This window comes from Rhinolophus ferrumequinum (assembly GCF_004115265.2).
Source record: "Rhinolophus ferrumequinum isolate MPI-CBG mRhiFer1 chromosome 5 unlocalized genomic scaffold, mRhiFer1_v1.p scaffold_110_arrow_ctg1, whole genome shotgun sequence".
In the NCBI taxonomy this organism is placed as follows: Eukaryota; Metazoa; Chordata; class Mammalia; order Chiroptera; family Rhinolophidae; genus Rhinolophus; species Rhinolophus ferrumequinum.
In genome coordinates, this window is record NW_022680355.1 from 16,939,008 (window position 1) to 16,966,887 (window position 27,880).

General features: G+C 42.1%; 1 protein-coding gene across 8 annotated transcripts; it reads right to left on the bottom strand.

Annotated features, from left to right (window-relative positions):
• Positions 1-287: 287 nt before the first annotated feature.
• Positions 288-27,808, bottom strand: NUDT5 (nudix hydrolase 5). Of its 8 annotated transcripts, XM_033100580.1 has the most exons (12): positions 27,651-27,807; positions 16,423-16,495; positions 16,212-16,322; positions 12,118-12,185; positions 9,564-9,659; positions 8,389-8,438; positions 7,310-7,417; positions 5,759-5,854; positions 5,026-5,127; positions 3,616-3,624; positions 3,428-3,481; positions 288-611 (listed from the first exon to the last, which is right to left on the bottom strand). In XM_033100580.1, exons 3-12 carry the CDS (start codon positions 16,272-16,274, stop codon positions 502-504), a joined length of 756 nt encoding a protein of 251 aa, XP_032956471.1. In that variant the 5' UTR covers positions 16,275-16,322; positions 16,423-16,495; positions 27,651-27,807; the 3' UTR covers positions 288-501. The 8 variants fall into 8 exon arrangements, with proteins under 8 accessions (XP_032956471.1, XP_032956470.1, XP_032956474.1 ...); XM_033100579.1 differs by lacking the exon at positions 16,423-16,495 and having other exon boundaries at positions 291-611; positions 27,651-27,808; XM_033100578.1 differs by lacking the exon at positions 16,423-16,495 and having other exon boundaries at positions 293-611; positions 27,655-27,807.
• Positions 27,809-27,880: the final 72 nt, after the last annotated feature.

Here is a 27,880-nt window from a genome sequence, read left to right on the forward strand (position 1 = left end):
ATCCTCTGCTATGCAGATTAATTCCATATAGTAGACAATTCAGTTAGTTTTAAACTGTTAGCCAAGACAGTCCTTATGTTTGTTTTAAAACTGTTTAAATACTAATGTAGTAAATAGTTATTTGCACACAGAATTTTATGTTGTGGGTTGAGGGCTGTAATAGCTGACCTACTCTGGAATTCAGGTCTCTTTTCCTATAGAAATACCCCTATCTCCTGGACTAGATTAGAAAAGTAATAGCTGAAGTTAAAAAAAAATACCGCCAAAACTTTATAAACATATCTGCATTTATGTTCTTTTTCATAATTAGTTGTTTAGCATTTAAATGAAAGCTACAGCCTACCTGTAATTATAATTCCATACCACCACATGCATTTTTTGTTGCCTTTATTTTATGAAAAAGCTCATTTCAAATCTACATTAAACGAAGCTGAATACAAAGTCTTAGTGGAGGAGGACTGGGGGCCTCATTTACAAAAACATGGCCGTTGTCCTCTGGCCTTAAAATTTCAGGAAGGGCACTTCGAAGGGCTTCGTATTTGCATGTTTCAGGGCCAGAGCGTAGGCATAGACCCTGGCGTCCACCATCAGATTTTCTTCAGCTACCAGAGCTAGAAGAAGCAAAGGAGACACGTCAGACAGTGATGCCACTAAAGGGTAGCAGCTCTTAATCAGTATTTACTGTGCAGCTCCTATGTGCCGGTTCTGTGCTACATGCTGGTGATACTGTGGTGAACAGGACATTTTCTGCCTTCAAAGCTCTTACTCTAGTGGCAGAATAAAGGATTACATACGTTTCCAGCATGAGACAAGAAAAAAGGAAGAAGAAAGATGAGCACATATAACATGATGATTTTCTATTTTAACAGGAAAGCTTTGTAGATCCAATTGGTACTTCATTTGTAGCTCACTATCGGGCTTTGCTCCTCTGAAACTGTGCTTGGTTATTCAGTCCCTGACTTAGAGACTCACGTGTCTTTCTCACCACTAGGGAATACATAACTTTCCACATTCAAGTTAACTACTATGTGCATGATAGGTCTAGAATTCTATAAAGGATGACATCTCAGAACCTTATTACAAAGGGCTTTAATGACAACTTCGGTTTCGCTCAGACGGAAGTTATCAGACTTCAAATCTGTCTCTTATTTTTCAAGCTACTCATTTAGAACAAGCTCAGAGACACTTTGATCCTTGAAGGCAGGTTTATGTCCTACTCACCTGAACTACGGCCCTGGCTTGTAGCAAACTGAACTCCAAATACCTTTTGCAACTTCTCAAATGTTACTTGTTGAGGAAATGACTTGATTACTATATTTTGAGTCTAGTAAAGCTAGGAAAACTGGCTTTTACCCCTCCTCCCCCCATATAGCCTTCTCTATCTGCCTCCCCCTCTTTCTCTATATTTTCCCCTCTTCTAAGGCCAGAAGGGAAGTTTAATTAGATGGAAGGGAGAAACAAAGTGTTTTTGTTTTTTTTTTAAAGAATACTTTCCTAACATAAAAAATGATAAAAGATACAGCATATAACATTTAAGCACTATGTGCCAACATTCTCCTGTTTTCTTTTACTTATGGGCTCCTCAGAGATAGGGGCTGTCTGTTGTTCCTGTTACATGAGAAAAGCTTAGAGGCTGTGGAACTTGTTCAGCTGGACCTAATACACGGTTGGCTGAGCTCAAATCCGGGCAGACACGTCAGACTCTAACTTACGGTGTCTGTCACTGAGAGCCACGCTTCTCTGAGTAAATGCCTGATAAATGACTGAGTCTTTTCAGTATGAGTGTTTCTAACTCTGACTTTGAATGTGGAGGTGGTTTTTACCTCAGATCCAATTTTTTAAAAAGTACAGTAGGAATGGCAACTTTCTGGGAACCTGAAATCACTGGTTGAAAGATCGACTTTACTTTTCACGCAAACAACACAGACATTAAAAAACAGAACTGCAAATAGTAACAAATGTTGGAGAGGCTGTGGAGAAAAAGGAACCCTCATACACTGTTGGTGGGAATGCAGACTGGTGCAGCCGCTATGGAAGGCAGTGTGGAGGTTCCTCAAAAAATTACAAATAGAATTACCATATGACCCAGCAATCCCTCTCCTGGGTACCTACCCCAAAAATCTGAAAACATTTATCCATAAAGACACGTGTGCTCCAATGTTCATTGCAGCTTTATTTACAGTGGCCAAGACATGGAAACAACCAAAACGTCCTTCGATAGATGAATGGATAAAGAAGTTGTGGTTTATATACACAATGGAATACTATTCAGTGGTAAGAAAAGATGAAAAGAGGACCATTTGTGACAACTTGGATGGATCTTGAGATTATAATGCTAAGTGAAATAAGTCTGACTGAAAAAGCAGAGAACCATATGATTTCACTGATATGTGGTATATAAACCAAAAACAACAAAAGAACAAGACAAACAAATGAGAAACAAAAACTCATAGACACAGAAAATAGTTTAGTGGTTACCAGACGGTAAGGGGGGTGGCGGTGGGAGATGAGGGTAAAGGGGACCAAATATATGGTGATGGAAGGAGAACTGACTCTGGGTGGTGAACGCACAATGGGATTTATAGATGATGTAATACAGAATTGTACACCTGAAATCTATGTAATTTTACTAACAATTGTCAGCCCAATAAATTTAATTAAAAAAAATAAAAAAAAATAGAACTGGAAGCCACCGGTACTTATAGGAGAGAGAGACTGCTCTCAAAGCTCCAGGTCCAACAATGCTTCAAGTTAATTTTTGAAGTAAAAATTAAACGAGTGAATGTGGACCTACCGAGCGGCATGAGGAGTTCCGTGACGGGCCTGGTCCTGTCTTCAGTACACTCCATCCTAGTGGTTCTCTCAGGGACATCTGTCCACATAACCTACTACACAATCCCTGGCCAGGGATGACACACTAACCACATGACCTGTACGTTACTAAGGGCCACACTGCTGGTTAGTGTAGTTCATTGTGTCAGCACATCGCTCTTGGTGTACAGTAGATACCTCAGTCTATTTATAGAAGGAATACTGTTCAATTCTCCTCTAACGTACACTTTGCACAAAGAACCATCTAACAAACTAGCATAGCCAAGAGAGAGCTCCTTTCGCCTCTGTATTGCCATGGTATAACTATTAAGGTATAAAATAGTCTGGCTAACCAGAGGGAATATAAGCTGGACATGTATAGGGAAAGAGCCTCTGCTGAAAGCTTTCACTTGATACAATGTCTTACTCATATTTTCAGACTCTGCCACCTGGAAAGGACAATTATTTATTATTGGTCAAATGCAGTTTTACAGTAGTTGCTATGAATTTGACTTGAATGAGAAAGAATATAAAGAAACAGAATTATATTTAGTACCCCTTTGCTGGGAATGGGGGCGGGAAGAGGGAGTAGGATGATAATCCTAAGATTGCTTACCTTCAAGTCTCTTCAGCAGCTCGTTCTTTGGTAAGGAAATTACTTCCGTAAACTCTAAACAGACAAAATGCAAGTGAAAACAAAGCTGAAGAATAGGAGAGCCTACCAGGAGAACACAAAAGGCCCATAGCCCTCACCACTCCACCAAACCATAGAGGTGGACAGACACTGGAAGCTGAGGAACATACCTCCATCTCCTGCAAAGAAACAGAAGGAGGACATTTTAGCAGGGCCTGGAACGCCAACACACGCGTCCTTTGTGCAGGACCTTTCAGAAAGACTAAGAATTTAACAGAAACCTGGGTCTTTACCAATTTAATTTGTATACACAGTAAAAAAATTCCATAGTACAAAGTTATTATCGTTCTCCAAATCAAATGTTTGATAGCAAAATTTAAAGCATATTCTGTCATACGTATCTATGTATTTTTAAATTGTATGAAAATATACACGACACAAAATTTACCACTTTAACCATTTTTCAAGGTATGATTCACTGGCGTTAAGTACATTCACGTTGTGTGACCGTCAGCACGATCCAGAACGTTTTCATCATTCCAGTAGGAACGTGGGGCCTGCTAACGCTCCCGTCCCCGTCCCCGGCGCCTCTGTTCTACTTTCTGCCTCTGGGAACGTACTGACCTGAGGTATCTCATGCTAGTAGAATCACACAGTGTTTGCCCATCTGGCTTATTTCACTTAGCACGATGTTTTTAAGGTTTATACAAGTTATAGCGTGTATCAGACATTTCGTTCTTTTATGGCTGAATACTCATTGTATGAATACTGCATTTTGTCTTCTATTCCCCCTTGTGGGGCCTGTGAGTCATGCTGTATGAACGTGGGTGGACAAGTATCTGAGCCCCTGCTTTCAGTTCCTAGGAGTACACCTAGGACTGAATTACCGGATCATATGATGATTCTGTGTAACTGAGGAACTGCTGTTTATATGTCTGTTTGCTAGTTTGAAAATTGAGCGTTTAAAACCAGGTGCAATGGGGCACAAAACATTTAGGAACAGCTAAGGAAGATGAGAACTGGAAGACTCACTCGCACACATGGTTTTCTGTGGTGTGTATATCAACACCTGGAAGGGGTGGCTGAGGACATGGAATGGACATGCATTAAAGCTTCTGAATCCAAACTTCCTAAAACATATTATAGAGCAAAGAATTTCCAAAAGGCTTCTCTAAGTATGGAACTCAATAAGAACAGTTAATCAGCTGCTGTCCTGTAACAGTTACTTAGCCATTCTTTACGTATATGAAGACAGAAATCAGAATGACTTTGAAGATTTTCATTGTTTACTATTTAGAATGTAGGCCTGTAGCTCATATTACTAAGTAAGAATAAACTCCATACAGAAAATATGGAAATATGTAATTTAACATTTTATATAAAGAAAGCGTAAAAAGCAATGAAGTGGTAGAAGAAAAATGCTAAAATACACAAGATTATAAAAATAGACAAGAATACTGAGGAAGCATCTGCAAAAGACTGCTACTCTTTTAACCAGTCAGAAAGCAAACTAGTTACTAGCAAAGCAAAGGTAAACAATATTCAATGCCGTTCAGCCCTTAAAGAGCCAGTGCACTCACCGGGCTTTGGCTTAGGTCGCACGTTTTCAGCCTCATCTCCATTAATAGTTACTGTCACGATGTGTGTGGTACAGTTTGACAAACCTGGATCCATACTTACAGCTACGGAGAGAAGCAACAGGTCATCTTTACAGACACCAGTCAAGAGGTCATTTGTCTCCTGACTTAAATGCCTTCGGAAGAAGACAGCTCCTAATTCCTGTGTAACAGAACTGACGCAGGAACCCCCGTTTACCCGCCACTTAGTATAGGCTGGAGGACTGCAGAGCATATGTGTAGCCAGCATCCCTCTCTTCCCCAAAGTTCCTGAGCAAACTTCGGTAAGTCTGAGGGGAGATGGTACTGACATGATGTAAAATTCCTTCACGTGAAGAAAAAAGTCTTAGGCGCGTGACGTGAGTATGATGGGTGAGCCGGAGGTGAGTGTGTAATAAAGCTCAGGATGTGGGGAACTCTGGAAGGCAACATGATTTCAGAATTCTTCTCCAACTTCATTCAGGTCTTTCTTGCTCAAACTTGCTGTCATGGGGAGGGGAGGGTAAGTTCATATGTAGATGGTGACCAAATCTAATTATGATTTTTCTTTAGTGAATTAGCCAAAATAAAAGCCATCTGAATTCTGACTATAAAGAACACCCCAGGAAGCAATGCTTTTACAACAGAAGAATCCACTGCTTGGCTAATTTTCCTAGGTTTGCCCCCAAATGCACCACCCCTGGAAAGCAATACAAACCTGGGGACCATTCAGCAACGTCACCTTTGTAGCCAGTTTCTTCCTCCAGCTCCCGCAGAGCAGCTGCCTCTGGGCTTTCGTTATCATCTATGAGACCTGGGAGTTCAAGTTCAAGTGAGGCGAGAGAGGGAAACCCATGTTTCTTTGAATCTCTCCTCCTTCTAACATAGCTGCTGCTGAGCTACGTGAGAAGAATCAGAGGATTGTGAGAAGTGGTCTTATTGGTAAAACCAAGGTTTGGCACTTCTATAGAAAAAGAAAAGGTAAAAGCATAAAACCCTAGGCAGATTAAGTAGGTTCTGAAAGCTTTCATCTGTTCATCGTACTTAGACCTAGATTGGTTTTCACGAGCATCTTAGCACTAGTGATTTCTACAGCCCGGGCAACAGATTTCCTGGGAGGACAAGTGGCTTGGTGGTGGCTGAGTGGCCCAGGTTTTGGACCTAGCTGTGTGACGACAGCACCGGAAGCCTATTACTTCCTGTTTCCTCCTAAGATGGGGTCAGTGTTACCTATCTTGCCTTCCTCCCTCACAGAACAATATTGAGGCCCTGTAGTGAGATGCCAGGATGAAGATCACCTCTGAGGGAGAACAGAAAAGACAGAACTGAAGGCTGGTGGGCTTTAGGGAACCACCATGATACTGTGATGAGGACAACAGTCCAGGTGGGAGAGGGACAGTAGCAACTCTGAGTCTTTCCTGAAAGGAATAAAAAATTACCAAGAAAAGGTGAAATACAGGCTATTCAGTTACTTTTTTAAAAAAAGATTTTATTGGGGAATTGGAACAGGATTTTATTGGGGAACAGTGTGTATTTCTGGGACTTTATTGGGGGAACAGTGTGTTTTTCCCAGGACCCATCAGCTCCAAGTCCAGTTGCCATTTTCAATCTAGTTGCGGGGGGTGCAGCCCACCATCCCATGCGGGAGTCGCACCGGCAACCTTGTTGTTGAGAGCTTGTGCTCTAACCAACCATCCGTCTGCCCCTTCAGTTACTTTTAAAGTTAAATAGCGAGTAAATAAGAAAGGAAATAAAGTTAATTATATATTAATATGGGATGGACTTTAAACATACAAAACTTAAAGCACTAATGATAAATGAGATCTAATCTCTCCTGATGGTAACAATCCAATTAAGTCCTATACCAATACACTGCATAAATTCTAGAGAGCTTAACTTACTGTACGGCTGAAAAAAAAATTCTCTATTCCATTGATAGTTTTTGGAGTTAAGAGTCCGGCCTAGTTATTACTGCAAATTTCTTGTCAGAGGCAGATCGCTAGTGATAGAAGATGAAATAAGTTGACAGATGAGAGAAAAGCAATTCCTCAGAGAGGTTAGAAAGAATGTCACAAAGAGGAGGGCAGGTGGCGTGGAAAGGTGAGCTGTGACACGCCTTGGATCGCCTCCATGGGTGACGATCCTTGAGGTGGCTGGAGGCACCTCACTGCAGAAAGGGTTCTGTTGAACTTGGAACCCCATGGACAGATAAAACAGCGTTGAATGACAAGTCCCAAGAAACAGTCCAGTTCCGAGCTGGGTGACTCACCTGCGGGGAACTCCAGGCAGTAGCCCCCCAGGGGTGGCCGGAACTGTTTCACCAGAACGATACATTCATAATGCAGAGTTCTTTGCAGTACCGGGATAATTGTCACACCTGTTGCCAGGAAATAAGATGCAGGAGAGTCCTAATGAAAGCTCAGTCACGCCAGCAATCTGCTTACAGCAATCTCACTAAAACCCTGTATTTTAAGAAATGTGGCATTCGAAGTCTACCTTATGTTTGCCATTCCCAATAGGAAGGTGAAAGCCACGATATTGTTAGTTAACGTGGAAGTCATTCTCACTTAAAAATGTAATTAAAGAAAAAATAACCACACTTCCCTGTTTATAAATAAGTGATATGTTACCTGGTACTAAAACAAAACGCCACTCAGTTCTAGGGAAAAGCAAACTGCCCAGGAAGGGTATTTGCATCACCCCCTCAACTTTCCCAGCAGGGAAAAGCAGCAGCTGGGGCAGCTACTCTGTTTGCTTCCAGTAAAAACCAGAACAGAATGGGAAAAAAAAAAAGGGAAAACAAGAAAAGACCTGTCGCCCAACTTCTCCTAGACCAGAGGTGAATTTCAGAATTGTTTCTGGGACCTTTGCAGTCAAAACATTTACAGCTGGAACAGAAAGTGAACTGAATGAACAGTTGTTCCCTAATTCCATTTCATCAACATGTAAAGCAAGTGGTCAGGAGCACTTCTCAGCGCAAAGAAGTTTTCCAAACTAGAGCCCACCTAGATCCTCTGAACAGAACACAAACGATTTCTAAAGTCATAGCATAGCAAGACACAGTATGTGGCTTCAAATTATTGATTTGTGTCTGGCTATAAATATGTCTTGCCCTCAAAAACACTGTTCGGAGTTTAGATGACAGGCTCCAGAAGTTATTTATAAAGAAAGCTGATTTAGTTACAGAGCACTGCAGAAGAGAATGCTAGATTTAAAGATAAGCTCATAATTGGTGGTGGCTGCTCTGGCGTCTCGGTCACAGTAGAAGGAAAAACCCTGCACCTAGCCTTGCAGCGAGGGACGTGGGCTAACTTCCCTTATGAGGTTATGACAGCTTTGCACCCATACCGTCAGCCGACTGTCCTCTTCTGGTTGTACGTTTCACCGTTTCCCAAGTTCTGTTCCGTCAGAAGAAAAAACAAAATCATTAGTGCTGAAGAGGAGCGTGTTCTTAGGTGTTGAGTGTACAGCCAGAACTCTACAAGTGCAAAGCATGCAAAGGTACTAATGACAATTAATGGTCAACACAACCCACTGTGCTGTCCTACAGCTTCTGAAAATTACCAGAGAAAAGCTGCCACCCGACATCTAGCCCTCTGGGTGCTGTCACTTGAGCTACCTTTCCAGTAACTGGAGAAATGCTTCAGTTTGGACCATAAATCTACAGGGAACAGCACAGCTGGTGATCACAGCTTTCCAGGCTGTTCAGCAGTGGACGTACAATACGCCCCTGCGAAAATTCCAGAGGGGATTCTGCATAATGAGAGCTGGTGAGATAGTTATACAATTCAGACGTTAAGGTCTGTGACCTAAAATACACAATTTAAGAAAGCAGGACCTTCCCATTTATTAGTTGAAGAATTCTGAAATTTAGGAGAGTGCTCTTCTTTGCGTGTGTGACATCTTATCAAAGGAGAAAATGTCCCTGGAGGAAAGAGTGCGATGAGTGCAGCCGGTCCCTGATCCCTTATGGCATCATGCTGATCAGCTCTTTGTTCCAGGGGAGCACTGCACGGAAAGTCCAGTTCTTGTATTTCCAGGGGGAGGGCATGAGGGACAACTCCCCCTTCACCCTCTCATTCCTCAACTAGGAGAAAGCAGTGCTAAGAGATGGGAGTGAAGAAGCAAATTTGCATCCAAGAGGAGACATCTGAGTGGCTCTGGGGATTGGGGTAAGAAAGGCGTCAACGTCTGTGTCCCTACAATAACGGTGAGTATAAGATGTACTACTTGGGGGAACCCTCCTACTTTTTATCTGGTTATCCTTAAGGGTTTGGATCTTGCCACATTTCTATTAAAAACCAAAATTTCAGATAATGTAATCTAGTTTTAAAATAACTTTCTGTAAACTAGATACTTCAGTATTGTACCCAAATTTTACAGGGCAAATATGTCAAAATGAACCTGTGAAAACCAAACAGACTTTGACAACTCACAGCTGCCGACATTCCTGTTAGTAGCAAGAAGCCAACCAACAAGCACTTCTGATAAGTCAGTAATACAAACTGCAAGAGACAAAACACCTTTGATATAGCTCTCTCTGCTGCCTCTTAAGGTTAGTCCTAAAGACTGAAGAAGACAGTGCTTGGCAAAGCACTGAAGGTCCCATCCCAAATACACTAGGAATAAGGGAGACAGAAAGAGTAGCATCAATATAGTGGTTACGATGAGGTAAATAAGCAGTAACGAGCCAGCAATTATGAGCAATAAAATACAAATGCATTTATAAGAAATACTAGAACAAGAATGCCCCGTGAGAGCTCCAGTCACCTTAGCGGGACTCGGAGAGCGACGTACACTGGACTGGAGTCAGAAAATCTTAGTCTCCACTTGCCTACTAGCTGACCCCATAGCCACAGCCTTGAGACTTTTCTCATTGGTAAAACTAGGGAGTTAGGAGTATGTTATCTCACAAGCCTCTTGTAGCTTTAGAATTCTGATTCTAGTTACTCTATTTTTTAGTCTTTGTTATGGGAAGGTCTGTTTTGCTTTCTTCCCTCTAGTCAACCAACACAGGAGGTAGGAAGGGCCACAAGACGATGACTTCACTTCTGTCCTGAATGTCAATAAAGGGCTGTACTGCCCGCCTATTTTTACACTTGTAAAATTAATTCCGTACCCTCTTTCAGGAATACAACAGTGGAACAAAGGATTCTCTAGCTGCTATTGTATCCTTATGTACGTGCTTTTATATGAAATAATAGATGAAACATTTTATAAATTTATAAATCACAGCCTACAGTAAAGTACAGAGCTTCATCCGTCCAAGCTTGACATTCTGTGTGACATGTTAATGCTGCAGGTAAGACCCCTTTGGAGCTGCGAGGAAGACCTATGTGAGGAGCTGGAGGTGAACACACGGAGGCCGTATGAGCAGGGCAGTTGGGTGGACTCTAGAACCTGCTCCCAAACTACTGGAGCAGACTCTCTGCAGGTAGCACCTAGTGGGTGTTTTGAAAACAATCCCCAAATGATTCTGCGGCACATCCCTAACGCAGGAAGGAAGGGAAGAAGGAGTCGGGTGACGAGACAAGGTGCTGCAAACCAACACATCCTCCTTAGACTAACTAGTGTTAAGGGTTTTATTTTGTGTTATAAACGTAAACATTATAAGGAAGAGAACCAAATGATATCACTACAGGTTGGGTTCTAATCTGTCTATATTTTCACAAAAAGAAGTACATTTGAACATGCTGTGCTCCCTAAGGCGTGGGCCTTGCCGCATTTCCGAATCCCTACGTAGTTCATATTTAGTTCTATACATCAATCTCACTATAAATAATAGCTATACTCTTCCACTGTGGTGATGGATTGTAGCGTGCTTAGCTTTCTCACTTTGGGGTTTTAATTTAATGGTGTTATAATATCTTAATGTTTCCCATAGTAGCTCTCCAACATTGGGCCTTACCAGTATTTTTGCTGCTTTAGTAGATATAATCAAAAGTTTAAATTACTGGCAAGTCCATGTACTTTAGCTTTGATGATAGAAGTATTTCCTCACAAGGAAACTCTATTCTTATTTGACCACTTAGCAAATGGAATTTTTATATTAATTTATATCATATAATTAAGATACTACATTTAGTTGCATTTTCATATTTTCTCATTCCATTTTATTTTTTATATTTCACTAAGTAAATGCTTAATCTATTTTAACACATTTTTTCTGATATTTAATATAAAAAATTACTGAACAGAAAATCTGTAAAATAAAAGAAAAAAGGTTAATCACACAGCTGCCATTAACATTTTTCTACAGTTTTCCTTCTAGCCTTTTCTTACACATTATTTGGCAGAGTTTTAAAAGCATACGTACAATTTTGAATTTTGTTATCAAACATTAACTTTTCTCAGATTGCTAGATTGTCTTCATAATCTGCTTTATAGGTGGTTGCATAGATTTTACCAAATGTATATACTATAACAATTATTTCTCTACTTTTTAATGTTCAGGTTGCTTTCAATTTATTTTCGTCTTTTTAAGTTTTGATGAACCTTTTTCAGGCCTAAATCTGATTCCAAATAGTTTTCTTAGCAGAGTCTCAGGCCCCACGGTGACCTGGTGCCAAACTCTCCCCTCAAACAACATCTTAATGGCATATGATACATATTGTGAAATGCTTTACAAAACATTTTCTTTTCCAATTTACATTTCCACATGCAAGATATAAGTATATAACTTTTACCTCAAACCCAGAAATGTTTCCTCTTTAATTCTTCTAATTTATAGATTAGAATTGGTTTACCTAGAAGGAAGCAACCTGTACTGTTAATCATTTTGCTGCTTTATCAACTTAAATTAGGCTTGTCCCCAAAGTTTTAGGTTCACACTAATCTACTTGGGCAGAATGTTGTTAAAATAGATTTCTGACTAATTACTGTAACAAATTTACAATGTAATTTTTTCAGAGATTATAAGTGATTCAAACATTCTAACAATTCGAAAACAGCTAAATTAGGCGTTTTAAATTTAAGATAGAGTTAACAATGAGGAAAATATCAAAATTATGCCAAATAGTAATAGAGACCCTGAGAACCCAAATACTGAGCATCTTACAAAAGAAAAAAATAGGTTACCTTGTTTTACCAGTAGGATCCATGTAAGATGTTTTTTCAAGCTTGACCCATTTTCCTTCTGCAGTTAACTAAAAGGAGATCAGATGGATGATAAACTGGGAAACTTTCAAACTGAGTTGTTTTTTATTTAGATCCCCGCCCCACACACACACACACATTTTCTCTACGTGGCCCTCCCAATTATCATGTTTATTTTCCGGTAATTCCCGTCCAAGTTTTCAGTTGAGCGTACTAAAACGTGTTTTCCTGAAGGGTGGTTCTGCTTCTGTTTGGAGTTTTGGAGGTAGTACTGAGAGGTGAAAAGAAATGAGAGCAGAAACCTGCTGGGGGTGGGGTGGGAAGGAAGACGAGGGGTACGTATTAGGGAGTACAAGGAGTGAGGGGTCCTCTGGGAGGCGCATCATGGTCTGGCCGCATAGGTGTGTGTGTAAACTCATCAGCGGCATTTCACTGTCGGCGACTACACAAGAAAGCGGCAGATGTGGAAACCATGTCCAATGACTAGACTTCCCATAAGGACACCTGGGTCTCCCACCCAATCTGAGAGGCACCCCGGCATCGTTCTGCCCAGACAGTGAGGAGTTCGGTTGCCAGGACTAACTTGCCCACGACACCCTGTGGCTATGAAGCAGTAGATGCTTCTATTGGACCTTTTACTTCTTACTGGCAGCAACTTAATGATTACCAGCAGACCTATTCACAGGTAACATGGAAAGGTGTTTAAATCAAAAAGAATTGCAGAAAAGTGTCAAGGTCAGAATTCCAAGATGAAGGATTTAAAACGTATCCATTGCAGTGGTTCCTATGAAGAGCCTCTAAAAGCTAAACTGAGTGACACACAAGACGTACATTAATTCTGGAATGTAGACTATATCTAAGAACTTAGGTGTTTATTGTTCTCATACATAGTGAGACCACAAACAGCTAATTAAGATGCGATACCTAAGTATGAAGTGTCTAAGCCCTAAAACTCACATATGATTTATTCTTCTACTCAGGGAAGCTTCTAATAAAAATTGAGAATTTTGATATCAACAGCTAAATCCACTTTAAAAACAGTCTCGATTTCACTAATACATGTAATTGAGAGGGAAACACTATGGCTCCCACACAAGAGCAAAATGTCCCTGAGTCCTAAAAAGGGAGCAAGGACAATGTTTAAAAACCATTTCTTAAGAATTACAGATGGGACAACCAAGATGGCGCAGTAAACGCTGTGTCTACCTTCTCTCACAACCACATCAAAATTACAACTAATCTACAAACAACCACTATTGAGAATCGCCTAAAATCCAGCTGAACGGAAGACTTTCAACTAAGGACCTGCAAAAGCAGCCACCTCCAGCCTGGTAGGAAGGTCAGAGACATGGAATGGGCTGGTCCCACATTCCCATGTGACCATTAACAATCCGGGAGGCTATTTCAGCTGTGGGGGGGTCCCCTCGATCCCCTAAAGGAGGGAGAGATCCCAGCCCCATCCCAGCCCAGGGTTCCAGTGCCCGGGAGAGAAGCCCCGTAAGTTCTGGTTGTGAAAAACCAGTGCAGACTGTGCCTGAGTGAGACAGTGCGGTTACACTCACAGGCGTCCCTCTTAAAGGGACCGCGCACGGACTTTTCCACCAATGGAATCACTCACTCTGAGCTCCAGCGCTGGGGCAGCAGCTGGAAAAGAGGCAGGGACAAATAGTGGGGAACGGAGTTGTCTGGCTTGGGACAGGGGCTGGAGAGGCGGCTTTCTTCTGGACTGGGGAGCTGGGGGAGACCACTGTTTCTTTGTTGAGCCCCTTCCTCTTCCTGGTTACGAACACAGGAAGCTGCCATTCTGAGTCTCTGCTGTTTCTTCGCCCCGCCCTGGTGATTTGAGACCTGGCCCCGCCCAACTTTCAGGCACACCCAGGCTGCTTCCACATGCCTGCCTGGGCTCCAGCAGCTCCAGCTGCTCCAGCTGCAGACTTTCGTAGGGTCTCTCAAAGGTTTGTGGAACCCACACAAGCAGCATCTGGCTTGAGTGTGTCCGGTACGCCTGGCTGAGCAGCCCTAAGCCAGCACTAGTGGCAGCCGGCCTTGGTTCGCGGCTTGGCCTCTCAAGGCGCTTCTAAGCACAGCACAGGTCACAGCCATCTGCAGATTCCTTTCTGGCTCCCACTAGGTGGCTCTGGGTGGGGCACGGGCTGTGGCTGAAGTAGATCTACAACGGATCCCTTCCAAGGTTGTCCTGGGGCTGGCACCCCCAGTAGCCAGTTTCAAAACGAGCTGGAGCATCACCTAGCTGTCTCCAAGTACGACACACCCAAGGGGCGGATTGGGCAGGCACCAGGGCCCTGCTGAGGCAGATCCTGCTCCATAGGATCAGCCCCTGCACCACAACTCTTCCACTGCAGTCAGGCCAGTCCTCACAACCAGTGAGCCCAAGGGTCAGTCCCTCCCACTGATGTGCAATTATCAACCAAGGCTCAACTGCAAGAGGAGGGCACACACAGCCCACTAAGGGACACCCCTGGAGCACGTGGCTCAGGTGACCAGAAAGACTGTGCCACTGAACCCCACGGCACACTTACTATACAGGGAGGCAGCCAAAATCGAGAGACAAAGAAACACGTCCCAAATGAAAGAACAGAACAAAGCTCCAGAAAAAGAACTAAGCAAAACGGAGATAAGCACTCTATCAGACGCAGCGTGCCAAACACTGGTTATAAGATGCTCACTGATCTCATAAAAATGGAGCTGGAAACCATGAAAAAAACCACTCAGGAAAAAAGGATACAATAATGGAAACAAAGAGTATATTACAGGGGATCAATAGTAGATTAGATGAAGCAGAGGATCCAACCAGCGATGTAGAAGGTAGCAGAAAACACCCAACCAGAACAGAAAAAAGAAAAAAGAAGCCAAAAAATTGAGGAGAGTTTAGGGAGCCTCTGGGACAAATCAAGCGTACCAACATTCACATTATCGGGGAACCAGAAGGAGAAGAGAGAGAGCAAGGAATTGAAAACCTGTTTGAAGAAATAATGATGGAAAACTTCCCTAACCTAGTGAAGTAAACAGACATACAAACCCAGGAAGTGCAGAGTCCCAAAAAAGATGAACCCAAAGAGGCCCACACCAAGACAAACCATAATTAAAATGCCAAAGGTTAAAGACAAAGAGAGAATCTTAAAAGCAACAAGAGAAAAGCAGTTAGTTACGTACAAGGAGTCCCCATAAGACTTTTAGCTGATTTCTGAACAGAAACTTTGCAGGCAAGAAGGGAGTGGCGGGAAATATTCCAAGTGATGAAGAGCAATGATATACAACCAAAATTACTCTACCCAGCAAGGCTGTCATTTAAAATTGAAGGACAGGTAAGGAGCTGCCTAGACAAGAAAAAGCTGAAGGAGTTGATCGCCACCAAATCAGTATTACAAGGAATCTTAGAGGGACTTCTTTAAGGTGGGAGGGGGGTTAAGGATGGGTGAAAGGGGAAGGGATTATGAAGTACAGATTGGTTGTTACACAGTAGTCATGCGGATGTAGGGTACAGCATAAGGAACATAGTCAGTAATATTGTAATGACTAGGTACGGTGCCAGAGAGGTACTAGATCTATCAGGGTGATGGATGGGGATGGGGTTGGGGGCAGGGTGAAAAAGGTGAATTGGTAGTTAATACAGCATGGGGAATATAATCAACAATGCTGTAAAGATCATGTAAGGTGCCAGATGGGCACTGGACTTATCAGGGCATCACGTCATAGACTGTGTAGATGCCTGACCAATGTGCTGTACACCTGAAGAGCTGAAGTACAATAATATTGAATGTCAACTATAACTAAATACATAGGTATATGTAGTCACGGGGTGTGGAGTACAACATGGGGAAGATAGTCGATGGTATTGTAACAGCTATATTAGACGGCAGAGGGGTAAAGTAGTAGCTTGTGGGGGGGTTATCCCTTTATGAGGGGTTTAAATGTCTTAAGTAGTATGTTGCTTTGTACACCTGAAACTAATAAAAAAAGAATTAAAAACATTCATTTGAAAACACCATCTATACATTTCTTTGAAACTTAGTTTTATGTGGGGAGGGAGAAGGGAAGTGAAAAACAATTTATACCTCCTCTGAAATAATAAACTGTTTGGTATTTTGAGAAGAATCCGTTGGTTCCTGGTTATCCATTTCCAAACTAGTTAAGTCTTTATACAGTCCTCAGGGAAGAAGTTCACGCTGTAAGAGAATGAGATGTATTTAGGCTACATTTATTTTTCTGAATGAAACAGTTGTTCATAGGCCACTAGTGACAACACTTTAATGGTAAAAAACTAACCTGTCATCAAAGCTGCTTTTCTCATGTGAAGATCTGGGAGAAGTGCCCCAGGTAGAAGAGTACACAAAAGGCCCTAGAAACATCCAGGGAAAGCCATCCCAGTCAGGTCCAGCCCAGGGCAGCACAGTCCTCCCTCACACGCGGGCACATTAGGACTCCAGATACAATCTTAGATTTTCTGATTCTGAATTTAAAAATCTTTCCAAGGGGAAACAGTACAAAGATTGTACACCACTCCCCTGAAACCCTGCCCCCCGCCCCCCCCACTACTGTCCCTCACCAACCCTTTACAACTCTGAGGGTGGGGGCTGGCTGTTTCTATCTCCCATCTATCTTTTTATTTAACTTGCAAATTGATATACCATTTTAATAATTTGAAAATGTACAGCTCAGTGGCAAGTAACTACATTCACATTATTGTGGCTCATTCATGTCAAAGGCAACGTATCAAAGCCACAGCTGTGCATAATAAGTTATCAGTACGACAGGATCTGGCGTGGAAGAGCGGCCGGGCCCCGGCACACTTGTCGTTCGTTTACTCTTTCTTCTGTTTTGGCTAAATCCCCTTATTCTGTACCCGGAACGTCTGAACATCTTTTTTCTATCCTCAAAGTTGATTGCTAATCTGGCTGCATATAGAACTAAGGGCTGAAACTATTTTTCTATCACAAATCAGGGGACGATGCTCGGTTGTCTTGCCTCCGGTGTTGCTGTGGAGAAATCTGAAGCCACCCTGATTCTTGACCCTTTTTCTCTGTGCCTTGTTTTCTTTCTCTGGGCTCTAACAGTTATTCACATCTTCATGTTGATTTTACTGCAGTGGGTCGTCAAGTGGGGCCTTTCCTTCTGGAAAATTCAGACTATGCTTCTTCATGGGGAAATTATGTCACTGATAATTCCCTCCCCTCCATTTTCTCTGTTCTCTCTTTCAGGGACTGATATTTAGCTGTGGGATTTCCTAGACTGATCCTCTGTCTTATCTTTTTCATTCCTATTTTCCATTTCCTTGTTATTTTACCTACCTCTCTCAGCGGCTATTCCAACTCTTAAGTTCCTTATTCACTCCTCTTAAGGTCCACCGTTGCCTAACCCACCCTAACTCCCAACTCCTGGGAAAATACAGCATCGAGCATCATCACCTCTCTCACCAACAACTGTCTTAGAAGCTTTGCTCTGTTCTTCCGGCACCTACAGTGACAAGTAAACTACCCATCACATCTCCAATTTTCACCTCAAACATCAAGTTTCCCCCATCCTAAAACACAACCAACAAAACAAACAACCGTCTCATAACCCTGTTCTCTCCTCCAACGTTGCTGGACTTCTTGAAACAGACGATAACTACTGTGTATCTTTCCTCGGCCCCTTGCATTCTACTCCCCTAACTACATCTACCCATCATGCCCAAGCTAGAAATATAAGTATCTCCAATCCCTCATTCTTTACCAACCATAACCTTGACATTACAAGTCCTAAAAAGCTACTTCAAACATTTCTTAAAAGAGTCCTATCCCTACCATCCCTGCTCCCATTTGGGATGAAATGATTTCCAAAACTATCGCCTAGACACTAGATCTTTCTTTACATTGTCCAACTTTCAACACTACTTACTCACAGTTATGTTGCTATAAAAATTCCCTAAAATCACTGCTGAAGAAATGAAGGAAGGAATACAGTGATTCTGGGTGGCTAAGTCTAGATAGTCATTCGGTTCCTAAGAATTAAGTTAGTGTGGGGCCTGCTCATTCTTGTTCTGAAGAGGACTAGCTCCTCATCTACTTGTCTGCGTTCGACTAAGTTAGTTACATTCAATTTCTAAATGATCTTGGCACAAAGTTAAAAGAATCACACCACCTGATTTCAAAACTTACTGTAAAAGCCACAGTAATCAGATGGTGTGGGACTGGCATAAGGATAGACATCTATGTTGATGGAAGAGAATTCAGAGTCCAGAATTAGACCCATAGATCATGGTCAATTGATTTTCAATAAGAGTGCCAAGACAATTCAGTGGGGGAAAGAACAGTCTTTTCAACAAATTGTTCTGGGACTAGATATACACATAATAATGAAAACAAACCTCTACCTATACCATATATAAAAACTCAAAATGGATCCAAGATCTAAATATAAGAGCTAAACCTATAAAACTCTCAAAAGAAAACGTAAGTGTAAATCTTCATGATCTTGGATTAGGCAGTGGTTTCTTAGATGTGACAGCTAAAGCACAAGCAACCAAAAAAAAGGTAAATTAAGACATCATCAAAATTAAAATCTTTTGTTCTTCAAAAGATACCATCAAGATAGTCAAAAGACAATCCACAGAACCAAAAAAAGTTTGCAAATCTGATAGACTTGTATCTGAAATATGTAAAAATTTGTAACACAATAATAAAAGACAAATAACCTAAATGAAAATAGCCAGAGGATCTGAATAAACGTTTCTCCAAAAGTCTACAAGTGGCCAATAAGCACATGAAAATATGCTCAACGTCACTGGCCATCAGAGAAAGGCAAATCAAAAGCACAGTGAGACACCACTTCACCCCCACTAAAATGCTTATAATAATAAAAGACATAAGTATTTGTGAGGATGCGGAGAAGCTGGGACTCTCATACACGGCTGGTGGGAATGTGAAAGGGTGCAGCCACTTTGAAAACAGTCTGGTAGCTCCTCAAAAGGTTAACCAGAGACTTCCCACAGGTCCCAGTAACTTCACTCCTAGGTGTATAACCAAGAGAAATGAAACATACGCTCACACGAAAACTTGTACAGAAATGTTAATGGAAGTATTATTCCTAATAATCCCAAAGTGGAAATAATCTAAATGTCTATCAATTAATGAATGGATAAATAAAATGTGGTATTCCATACAATGCAATATTATTCAGCCATAAGCAGAAATCAAGTTTTGATTCATGCCACAACATGAATGAACCTCGAAAGAAGTCGGACACAAAAGGCCAAACGTTACAAAGTTGCATTTACATGAAATGTCCAGAGTAGGCAAATCCAGATGAAGAAAGCAGACTAGTGGTTGCCAAGGGGCTGTGGGGAAGACGGCTTAAGGGTATGTATGGGGTTTCTTTTTGATGAAAATGTTCTGGAATTAAGTAGTGGTGACTGTGGCACAATCTTATGAAAATACTAAATACCACTGAATTTTACAGTTTAAGGTGAGTTATGGTATGTGAATTACATCTCAACAACCACCACATTTGCAGTTTTAAAATCCCCAACAGGCAAATGTTCAGGATAGTGGGTAGCTAACGGTCACTTTGGTTTGAAAAGACTGACAAAGGCAGGAGACCAGGCAAGGAGTTCTGTACTGGCCGCGGTGGGCTAGGGGTGCCCAGCACTGCTGAGCCACGTGACCTCTCTGCTGTCCTCTGGGGGCACGAGGTTGGACGATTAGGTCCAAGAGCTCATCCTAGAAAAAGTGCTACATACCTCACTGCTGAATATCACTACGGTCACCTTCAAAGTACCCGCCTTGGGAAGCTATGCACTAACGCCAGCACCTAGTCCACCCTTCAAAGCCATTTTGAAACTCTTTTTCTGGAATGGCCATCAGAGCTGTCGTTGTATTGCCCTTGATGTCCTGAATGTCATCAAAATGTCTTCCTTTCAATATTTCCTTTATCTTCGGGTAAAGAAAGAAGTCATTGGGGGCCAGATCAGGTGAGTAGGGAGGGTGTTCCAATAGATATTTGTGTACTGGCTAAAAACTCCCTCACTGAGAGTGCTGTGTAGGGTTTCCAGGCAGGAATCCCTGCCCATTCTCAGGAATTTTTTTCGCTTTCCCGTTCCTGAATCCCGAGAAAAGTTGGTGGGGAAATTGGGAAAATCAGCTCCTTGAATCCAGGTGGTTGGTAGTATCAGCCGTCACTTTGTGGAAGCGATTCATCATGGAGAACGAAAAACAGTTTACATCTCAGGATTCAGGAATGGGAAAAGGAAAAAAATTCCTGAGAATGGGTGGGAATTCCTGCCTGGAATGAGCTGGTGTGAGCTGCGGTGTGAGCTGGTGCATTGTCGTGATGCAAGAGCCATAAATTGCTGGCGAAAAGTTCAGGTCGTCTAACTTTTTCATGCAGCCTTTTCAGCACTTCCAAATAGTAAACTTTGTTAACTGTTTGTCCAGTTGGTACAAATTCGTAAGGAATAATCACTCTGATATTAAAAAAGGTTAGCAACATAGTTACAACAAGTTCCCGAACTTAATTGTCACACCACATATATTCTGCCTGATGCTCAACATGTATTTCTGTTGTAAAGTTAAATGTATTTATGTTTTACTCAAATGTTACCAACATTGTTGCTTGCAGATTATGGGAAAACCTAGGAAGTCAATTTCCAATAAGGACTTTGGCAAAGAAGCAAAATTTGAGGCCTTAGTAAGAAAAGACAACTATATGCTAAAGAAAGAAAAACCACTTAATGAGGAAGAAAGAGATGGCTGTACATCTTCACACTCATTTAAACCATGAAGTATGCACAAAGTATATTAATAGTTGTAAAAACCAAATACCAATCAAGTATCTTAGGTAATCAGGCTAAAGCAGCCGGTGGCAGAGCCACCGAACATGACACAACGTCCTACGTATTAGAAAGACAGCAGTTGGCGCAAGAAAAGCCCTGCCTTCCCGGAGCTGACTTTCTGGTGGGGACAAAGGGAGAAAAAGTAAGGAACGACAGACAGTTTATGCCAAGTTACTAAGTTTTATGGAGAAGGATTCAGAAGGAAAAGAAGAGTGAAGACGATGGGGGGTGGGGAGGCTTGCTAATCTTTAGTGATCAGAAATGGCCCCCTTTAATTGAGTGATATTTGAACAGAGGCTTGAAAGTAATAAAGAAGCTACGTGGATATTTCGATATGTGGAGACAGACATTTAGCATATTGACGACGAATACATGCGTACAGCATAAGAAAGCAGGCAGAGAGTCCTTTGAAAGTATCCCAGATACTAATTTACTAAGTAAACTATTAACTGGCATTGGTTTCCATCAGACAAATAGTTTACATTACCATCATCAAAGCAGAATGCTGAGCCAGATGAAAACTAACCAGAGGCTGGCTATTTGTCTCTACCTGTGTGTTCTATACCCTCATAAAAGAACTTTTATCTAGACTTCTACCTTCTTGATGTCCATTCCTTTCTATTAATAACATCAGAGAAGGAAAATTTCCTCCCCTTTTAATTCTAACTTATGAGAAAATAACATCGGCAACCAAGCAACCCCATCTATGTCACAACATACTGTGTCCAGAATGGTACAGGATGCTTAGATTAAGTGGATTTTCACCTCTCCTTTTAAAAAGTAACACTCTGACCCCAAGTACTTTCTGTACATACCCAAACTGCTGAAAAGAAAAGACCTGCAGTCCTCAGAGATGTTAAGACCCACCAGGAAACACTGAAGGCAGAGCTAGGCAGTCACTAATATTCTCCACGACAAGGGTTCTTGGTCTGGATTCCCAGAGAGCCTCCAAAGGGTCAGTCACACGTGTTAGGGCACACAAGTCCTTGCCCCACCACCGTGGGGGCATCTTCAGGGGCTAAGAGCAAACTAGTTTCTTCAGATTTACAGAAACGTTAAAGCATTTAAGTTATCTGCTAGACACCTGCCCACCCCCGGCCCCCCAGGTTTCTATCTTTATATCGTCCCTCAGCTTTTCAAAGGGATTGTTGATGACCAAAAAGATGAAAAGTATTGTTCTTCATCTGCTCTTCATTTAACCAAGTTAGTTAAACTGAAATTACAAAACAGTCTTTAATCAAAAGATGTCCGGGACCCTGGGTAGGCAAATGTGAAGGTATAAACAGTGTCATACGGATTAGAATGTTAGAGAGCCAAAAGGCATAAATGACAAAAGGGAAAGTGGCAGACAGGGCTGGGCCTCTCTAGGGTTCCTTGTAATGCAGTCAGTCCCAAGGGGGAACACTGGAGCAATCTACTGACAGTGCGAATAAAGAAAATGTGATTCAAGAGTGATTTCAAAAGTATGTTCTGTACTGTGTAGTCCCCAAATGCTCAGGACTATAAAAGCACCTCCAAAATACTCCTGAAACATTAGAATATCATTTTCAGCACCATTTCAGAAGCAAGCGAAATGGTGCAGTTTGGGGCCAGTCACTATAAGTGACGCGCTGAAGAATGAGCAAAGGAGTAATGCCGCACAGCCGTCTCCGTTACTGTGCCAGAGCTTTCCTAAACTGCCTCAGTGCTGTTTTCAGATTTACAAAGTTTAATTTGAATGTTTTCCACTTCATTAGTCAGAATTTAAGGTTATCTAAGGTTATCTACATTTGGCTGCTAAGGACGTATTAATGCTTTGTTTTGTTTTTTTGAAAAAACAACCCATGTACATAGTGTTTAGTGCTCTACTGTTTCAATCTCATAAGCCATTTTAACTGTTTGGATTGAACACTCATGGTCTATGGTGTGTCAGATGTATGATTTTTCCAGGGCACAGAAGAGCCCAGTGAGGGAACGTGTGAGGGATTTAGAATTCCTGTACAGTGGCAGGCAGGAGTCTCTAACTAGCTTTGTAAGCACAAACAGTTGAAATGTTTGAGCATATACTACGTGCAAACTGACAACTATTCCCCCCCTTGGGGACCTTACACTTTAGCAATTAACCAGAGGGGCAAATGCCTGCTGCAGAGATAATGTAATAGCAGGGTGCTTTAAAGGAGGGGCAAATCACATCCACGTGGGAGGCAGGGAAAACTGTGAAGATTTTTAAACTGCAGTTTGATATTAACATCAGATTTACAGACCAAGAAGGTGAGGAAAGCATTGCAAATAGAAGGAATCACAGGAACAAAAGCATAGACATTATCTGGGGGAAGGGTTGAGGGATTACAGGGCAGTTTGCAAGCCCTGTGGTTCTCAAGCTTTTCCTCCCCACCCTCTCCAAAAAACCCCTTACAATGGATATTAACATTTGCAAACACATCTCCAAGGGCTAGGTTCCACTGGATGCCTGCCTCCTTCCCCCAAATCTGCAGGCAAACGAAGCACCCAACAACCTGTCAAACAACAAAAAAAAATGAACTTCCATAGCCCAGTCTTTTTAAAAGAAAGGGTTTATTCAGCCATTGCTAGCAGAAAAAGACTGGTCTTGGGGTATGGAATCTAACTCATCTGCAGCATGGCTAGTTAGGAAAGATAACAGGTTGGTCGTCCCCCAAAATCCCACAAGTGTTTTCTACAAATGGGGGGGGGCAGAGAATGATGTAAGCTGTTCAGAAAGGCTTTACATTAGCTGTAGACAAAGGGGATGGGAGAAGGTGAAAAGGGGCTAGTTCTGGAACAGGCAGCAGAGCCTGCAAGGAAGTGTCCTGTGGCTCCTGTGGATTAGCTGTGGGCAGCAGATCGGGAAGTGCACATGTAAATAAGCGGAAGCTCTGGGGGGTTCTATGGCACCTGGCTGTTCTCTCTTTTGGATAATCCCAGCAATGGCCACCTGGAAATCAATCCTGAATTTCAACAGATGTACAGGAATGGGAGCACTCTGTCAGAGCTGGTCCACAGCTATTAACAGCCTGTTGTCGCGTTTACTCTCCAACTGCTGTAATTTTAATTTACGACATCTCAGAATTTTTTTCTTGTCAAACCCTAACTGGCATGCCACAAACTCCTGTTGCTCTGTAAGCTCTTTGGAGTTAGCACTTACAATTCTCCACTGAAGGGAGGAAGATAAGTGATTACTTTTTCACAAACTTGGATATTTCAATATTAGTAATAACAGCTGGATTAGCGGGAAGTGGGAGTTAAGATTCAAATTAAACTGAGAATCTCAAAAGCACTCATTATTCAAATTAGGATACTTGAATCGCTGGTTTCCTGAGGTTGCAAAGTGAAGCAAAAATCACAAGAAATTTTACGTTGGCTAGTCGCTCCCAGATCAAAGTAGAATACTGTATAAACACCATCTATTCTCAACCAAATAAAAGATGTCTGGAGCTCAAATTATAAGCAAGGCTTGTGATTGACAAATGAAGATCAGGCAGTTGGACGAGTTTAATAATTGGATAGAGAAATCAACAAAGCACTCCAAAAGAAATTAAGTGGGAGAGGATCTGTTTGCAAAAATAACTTTATGAGTATGTTGTTAAAGTCAAACATCAAATGCTTAGGCATATTTAAGATTCCATTCTACAATTCTTTCAGAATTCCACAGGAAAGCCACTGGACTTATAATGAACAAAGAATCAAATTACTATAGTTCTATTTAATAATCTTGATTATAATCATAAGATTTAAATTTAGTTTTTTTTAAAGATGGTATTTTTATCGGCCCTTTTGTACCATTTATGGTAAAATTGTTATCCACATCACAAGGGGGTTCAGTCGAAGTGAGCTTTTCTTTGCTGACAATTATCCTCAGATAATGAAGACTTCCTGTACTTGATTTGTTAATGATGGGAAGACACTGAAAGTTTTTCTTCTTTTCTGGCAGGTGTGGGGGTTGGGTAGGCAGGAAGGGAACTAACATTTTATGGAAATGATGCTACTTGGTGATTTATAATCACATTTAGTTCTGGTTGAGCAAGAGTGAACTGACTGTAATTATCCTTAAATTTAATGGGTTACAGCAACATAGTAATGAGACCAGTAAAGAACCTCTTGTGAAACCAAGGGTCCTTATGACTTTGATTAAATCTAGTTTTAAATTCTAGCTCTAGCAATCATCTCTCTATCCCTCAGACACCTAGCCTTTCCCCTGACAATCACCAATTCCTATCCCCTCCCCGCCGCCCCCCCCAGCCCCCCCAAGAAGCAGAAGACAGTAGCCCAAACCTGACTCAGGGTCACAAGTTGGGATTGCTGGCCGGCTAAATGTAAAATCTCGGCCTAAGTTATGTTTCAGCGCCTCCAACCGAACGTGGAACAAACCCCTGGCTACTTTCCCATGAGACCAGACAGAGGGACACTGGACCCTCACCTCACCTCCGACCGATCAGTTCCCAGTATGACCCGGAACCGCTAACCCACGATGTCTTATGATTTTGCCCTATAAAATATGCCTTGAGGGGAGTCAGTTTATTTAGAATATAAGCTCTCTTCTGAATTGGCCAATTCAGTATTCAACTATTTTTCCTTTCTATACTGCAAACTCCTGCTCGTGCATTTCTTTGGGCCAGTGCACACTGGCAGATGGACTCAAGGAAAAACAGTGGGGTTCTGGTAACACTTGTAATAGCCCAGGCAAGAGACATGGTAGGTTTGGCCTAGGGTCGTAGCAGAGGCAAGAAAATATTTAATTCCTTGCAGGTGAGACTTACTACTTTTCCTAAAACAGCATCTAGGGAACGGGTTTCCATAGCTAATTCCAAGGATATGATCTTTTAGGACATTGGGACATCAGAAGGAGAAAGGGGTGGTGCACTGTTGTTCATCTCGAGTTTGAGATGTTGGCAAGATTTCCAAATGGAGAAAAGCAGTACGTAGTTGGAAATACTAACCTACAAGGATTAGTCACATTAATTAATTCAGAGAAGGAAATGTTTTTCAGTATTTAATTTGGAATTGCACAATAACCCTCCCCCCACTCATTTGGCTACCAATATTTTTTTGGCATGCACGAGAAAAAGCAAGTATTTCCATTGTTGTAAAGGTTTTATTGAAGAAACTTGAGGAATATAAACACTTCATGGCTAAGTGAAGAAAAGACAAACATGGTGGCTAAAAAAATAGTGAAAGTGAACTTCGCTGTATCCATTCACAATACTGGGGCATGTTTGTAATGTAGATTTGATGCTGGTTAAATAGGTAACAAGGTATGTAAAATCCACTGTGAATTAATGCTAAAAAGTCACTGAACAACCTATGTTCCACACACACTCAAGTTTCCTGGGTCCTTAACGTGTTAGTCCTCCCACAATGACTACATTTCCAGTTTCTACTTTCTCCTACATCTATTGATTCCTGTCTTCAAGAGAAAACACCTTACCCAAATTCACCCCATCTGTGCTAACATCTCCTTCGCTGTCACTTCTTTATTTCTAGGTCGATTGAGTGACCGCTCCATTTGGCATTAGGTCACTCTTAAATCTGGCAGCCTGGCACCATTTCTCCCAACATATAGAGAATATTGCTTCTTCCTCTCCCTCACCAGAAAGGATTGCATAATCGTGGATCTCAGAGGTACTTATGAACCCCACCTCACCCCCAACACACACTGCAACATTATGTTCTCTTTACCTCTGCTTTGAAAATGTATCTTTAAAAGCAATGCTCCCAACTAAACCACTTAGCCGGTTAACATTTTGGAGAAAAACAAAACACGAAACAATGCGTATTCCGGGAGGAAAGAATTTCTAACTCCAAATAGGCAGAGGATCTAGTAATCATTCGAATTAATCTCTCTCCAAAGAGGCCTGTAAAGGTAAGAGGTTCTTACCTTTACAATTTAAAACTGCTTAGATGGACCAGTAAGTGTGCAATTTTAAGGAGACATCTAAAATGTGCCTGGGACAAGCCCAAGGCATGAGACTGCAACGGCTAGATTTAAAAGGTGTTTCTCAGCAGCTAGTCATTTCTCTCTCAAAGAAAAAAGCAAACGTGTACTTCCCCAATATTCTCTTTTCTAGTCGCCATCAAATACATCATTTGGGAAGGAGTACAGAAAATAGATGATAGTGTAATGGGGAGGAAAGAGGAGGAGGAAAAATGAATATTAAAAGGTCAACTAGGATTCTTTCCGTTTTGATTCCAGCATGGCATGGATACTTGTAAAACCTGGCTTTTCCAGGCTGCTCCTTTTGCGGGGCTAGAATACATTAACTTGATGCTCAAAGGAGAGACCTCTCCCCTTCCCTCTATTCTCCTACATTTACCTCTCCTCTTGTACCTCCAAAGTCGAACTCATACAGATGAGACTCCTTCCCTCTCATAACCCTCCCCCAAGAAAGAAGAGGGACCATTCCCCCCCTCTTCGCAGATGCCTCAACCACTGCACTCAAATTAAGATGTAACTGTGGAGCTTCCTGCTTTCTCTACTCCGAGTAGCCCAGGCTCTTCTACCCCAGTCCCTGGTTTTCCTCTGAACTAGCTCTCCTTTCCGCGCCATCGCAGCGGTCGCCCCCTCGCTGCCCGGGACGCGAGCCCAGTCCGCACACCCGGAGACACGCGCGTGTGACTGCCCGCACGCTCCAGATGTGCTCCCTCCCTCTTCCCCAGAGACCTTGCACGTGATTGGCCCGCGCCCAATTACCTACTCCAAGCTGTGGGGTGAAGGGAAGGGTACTCCTTTGGGAAGGGGGACGAAAGAAGAAAGCACGAATCCGAAGGAGCAGTCTCCAGAGAAGCCGGTGCTACTGCTTGAGAGCCGCGCCTAGCGGTTATAAGTAGACGTGCACTTGCTACCTCCCGGCACCCGTAGAACCCCCGCCTGCGGCTGACCCGGCCTGAGATGATTACCTTCCGGGGCAGTGCGCGTCTAGG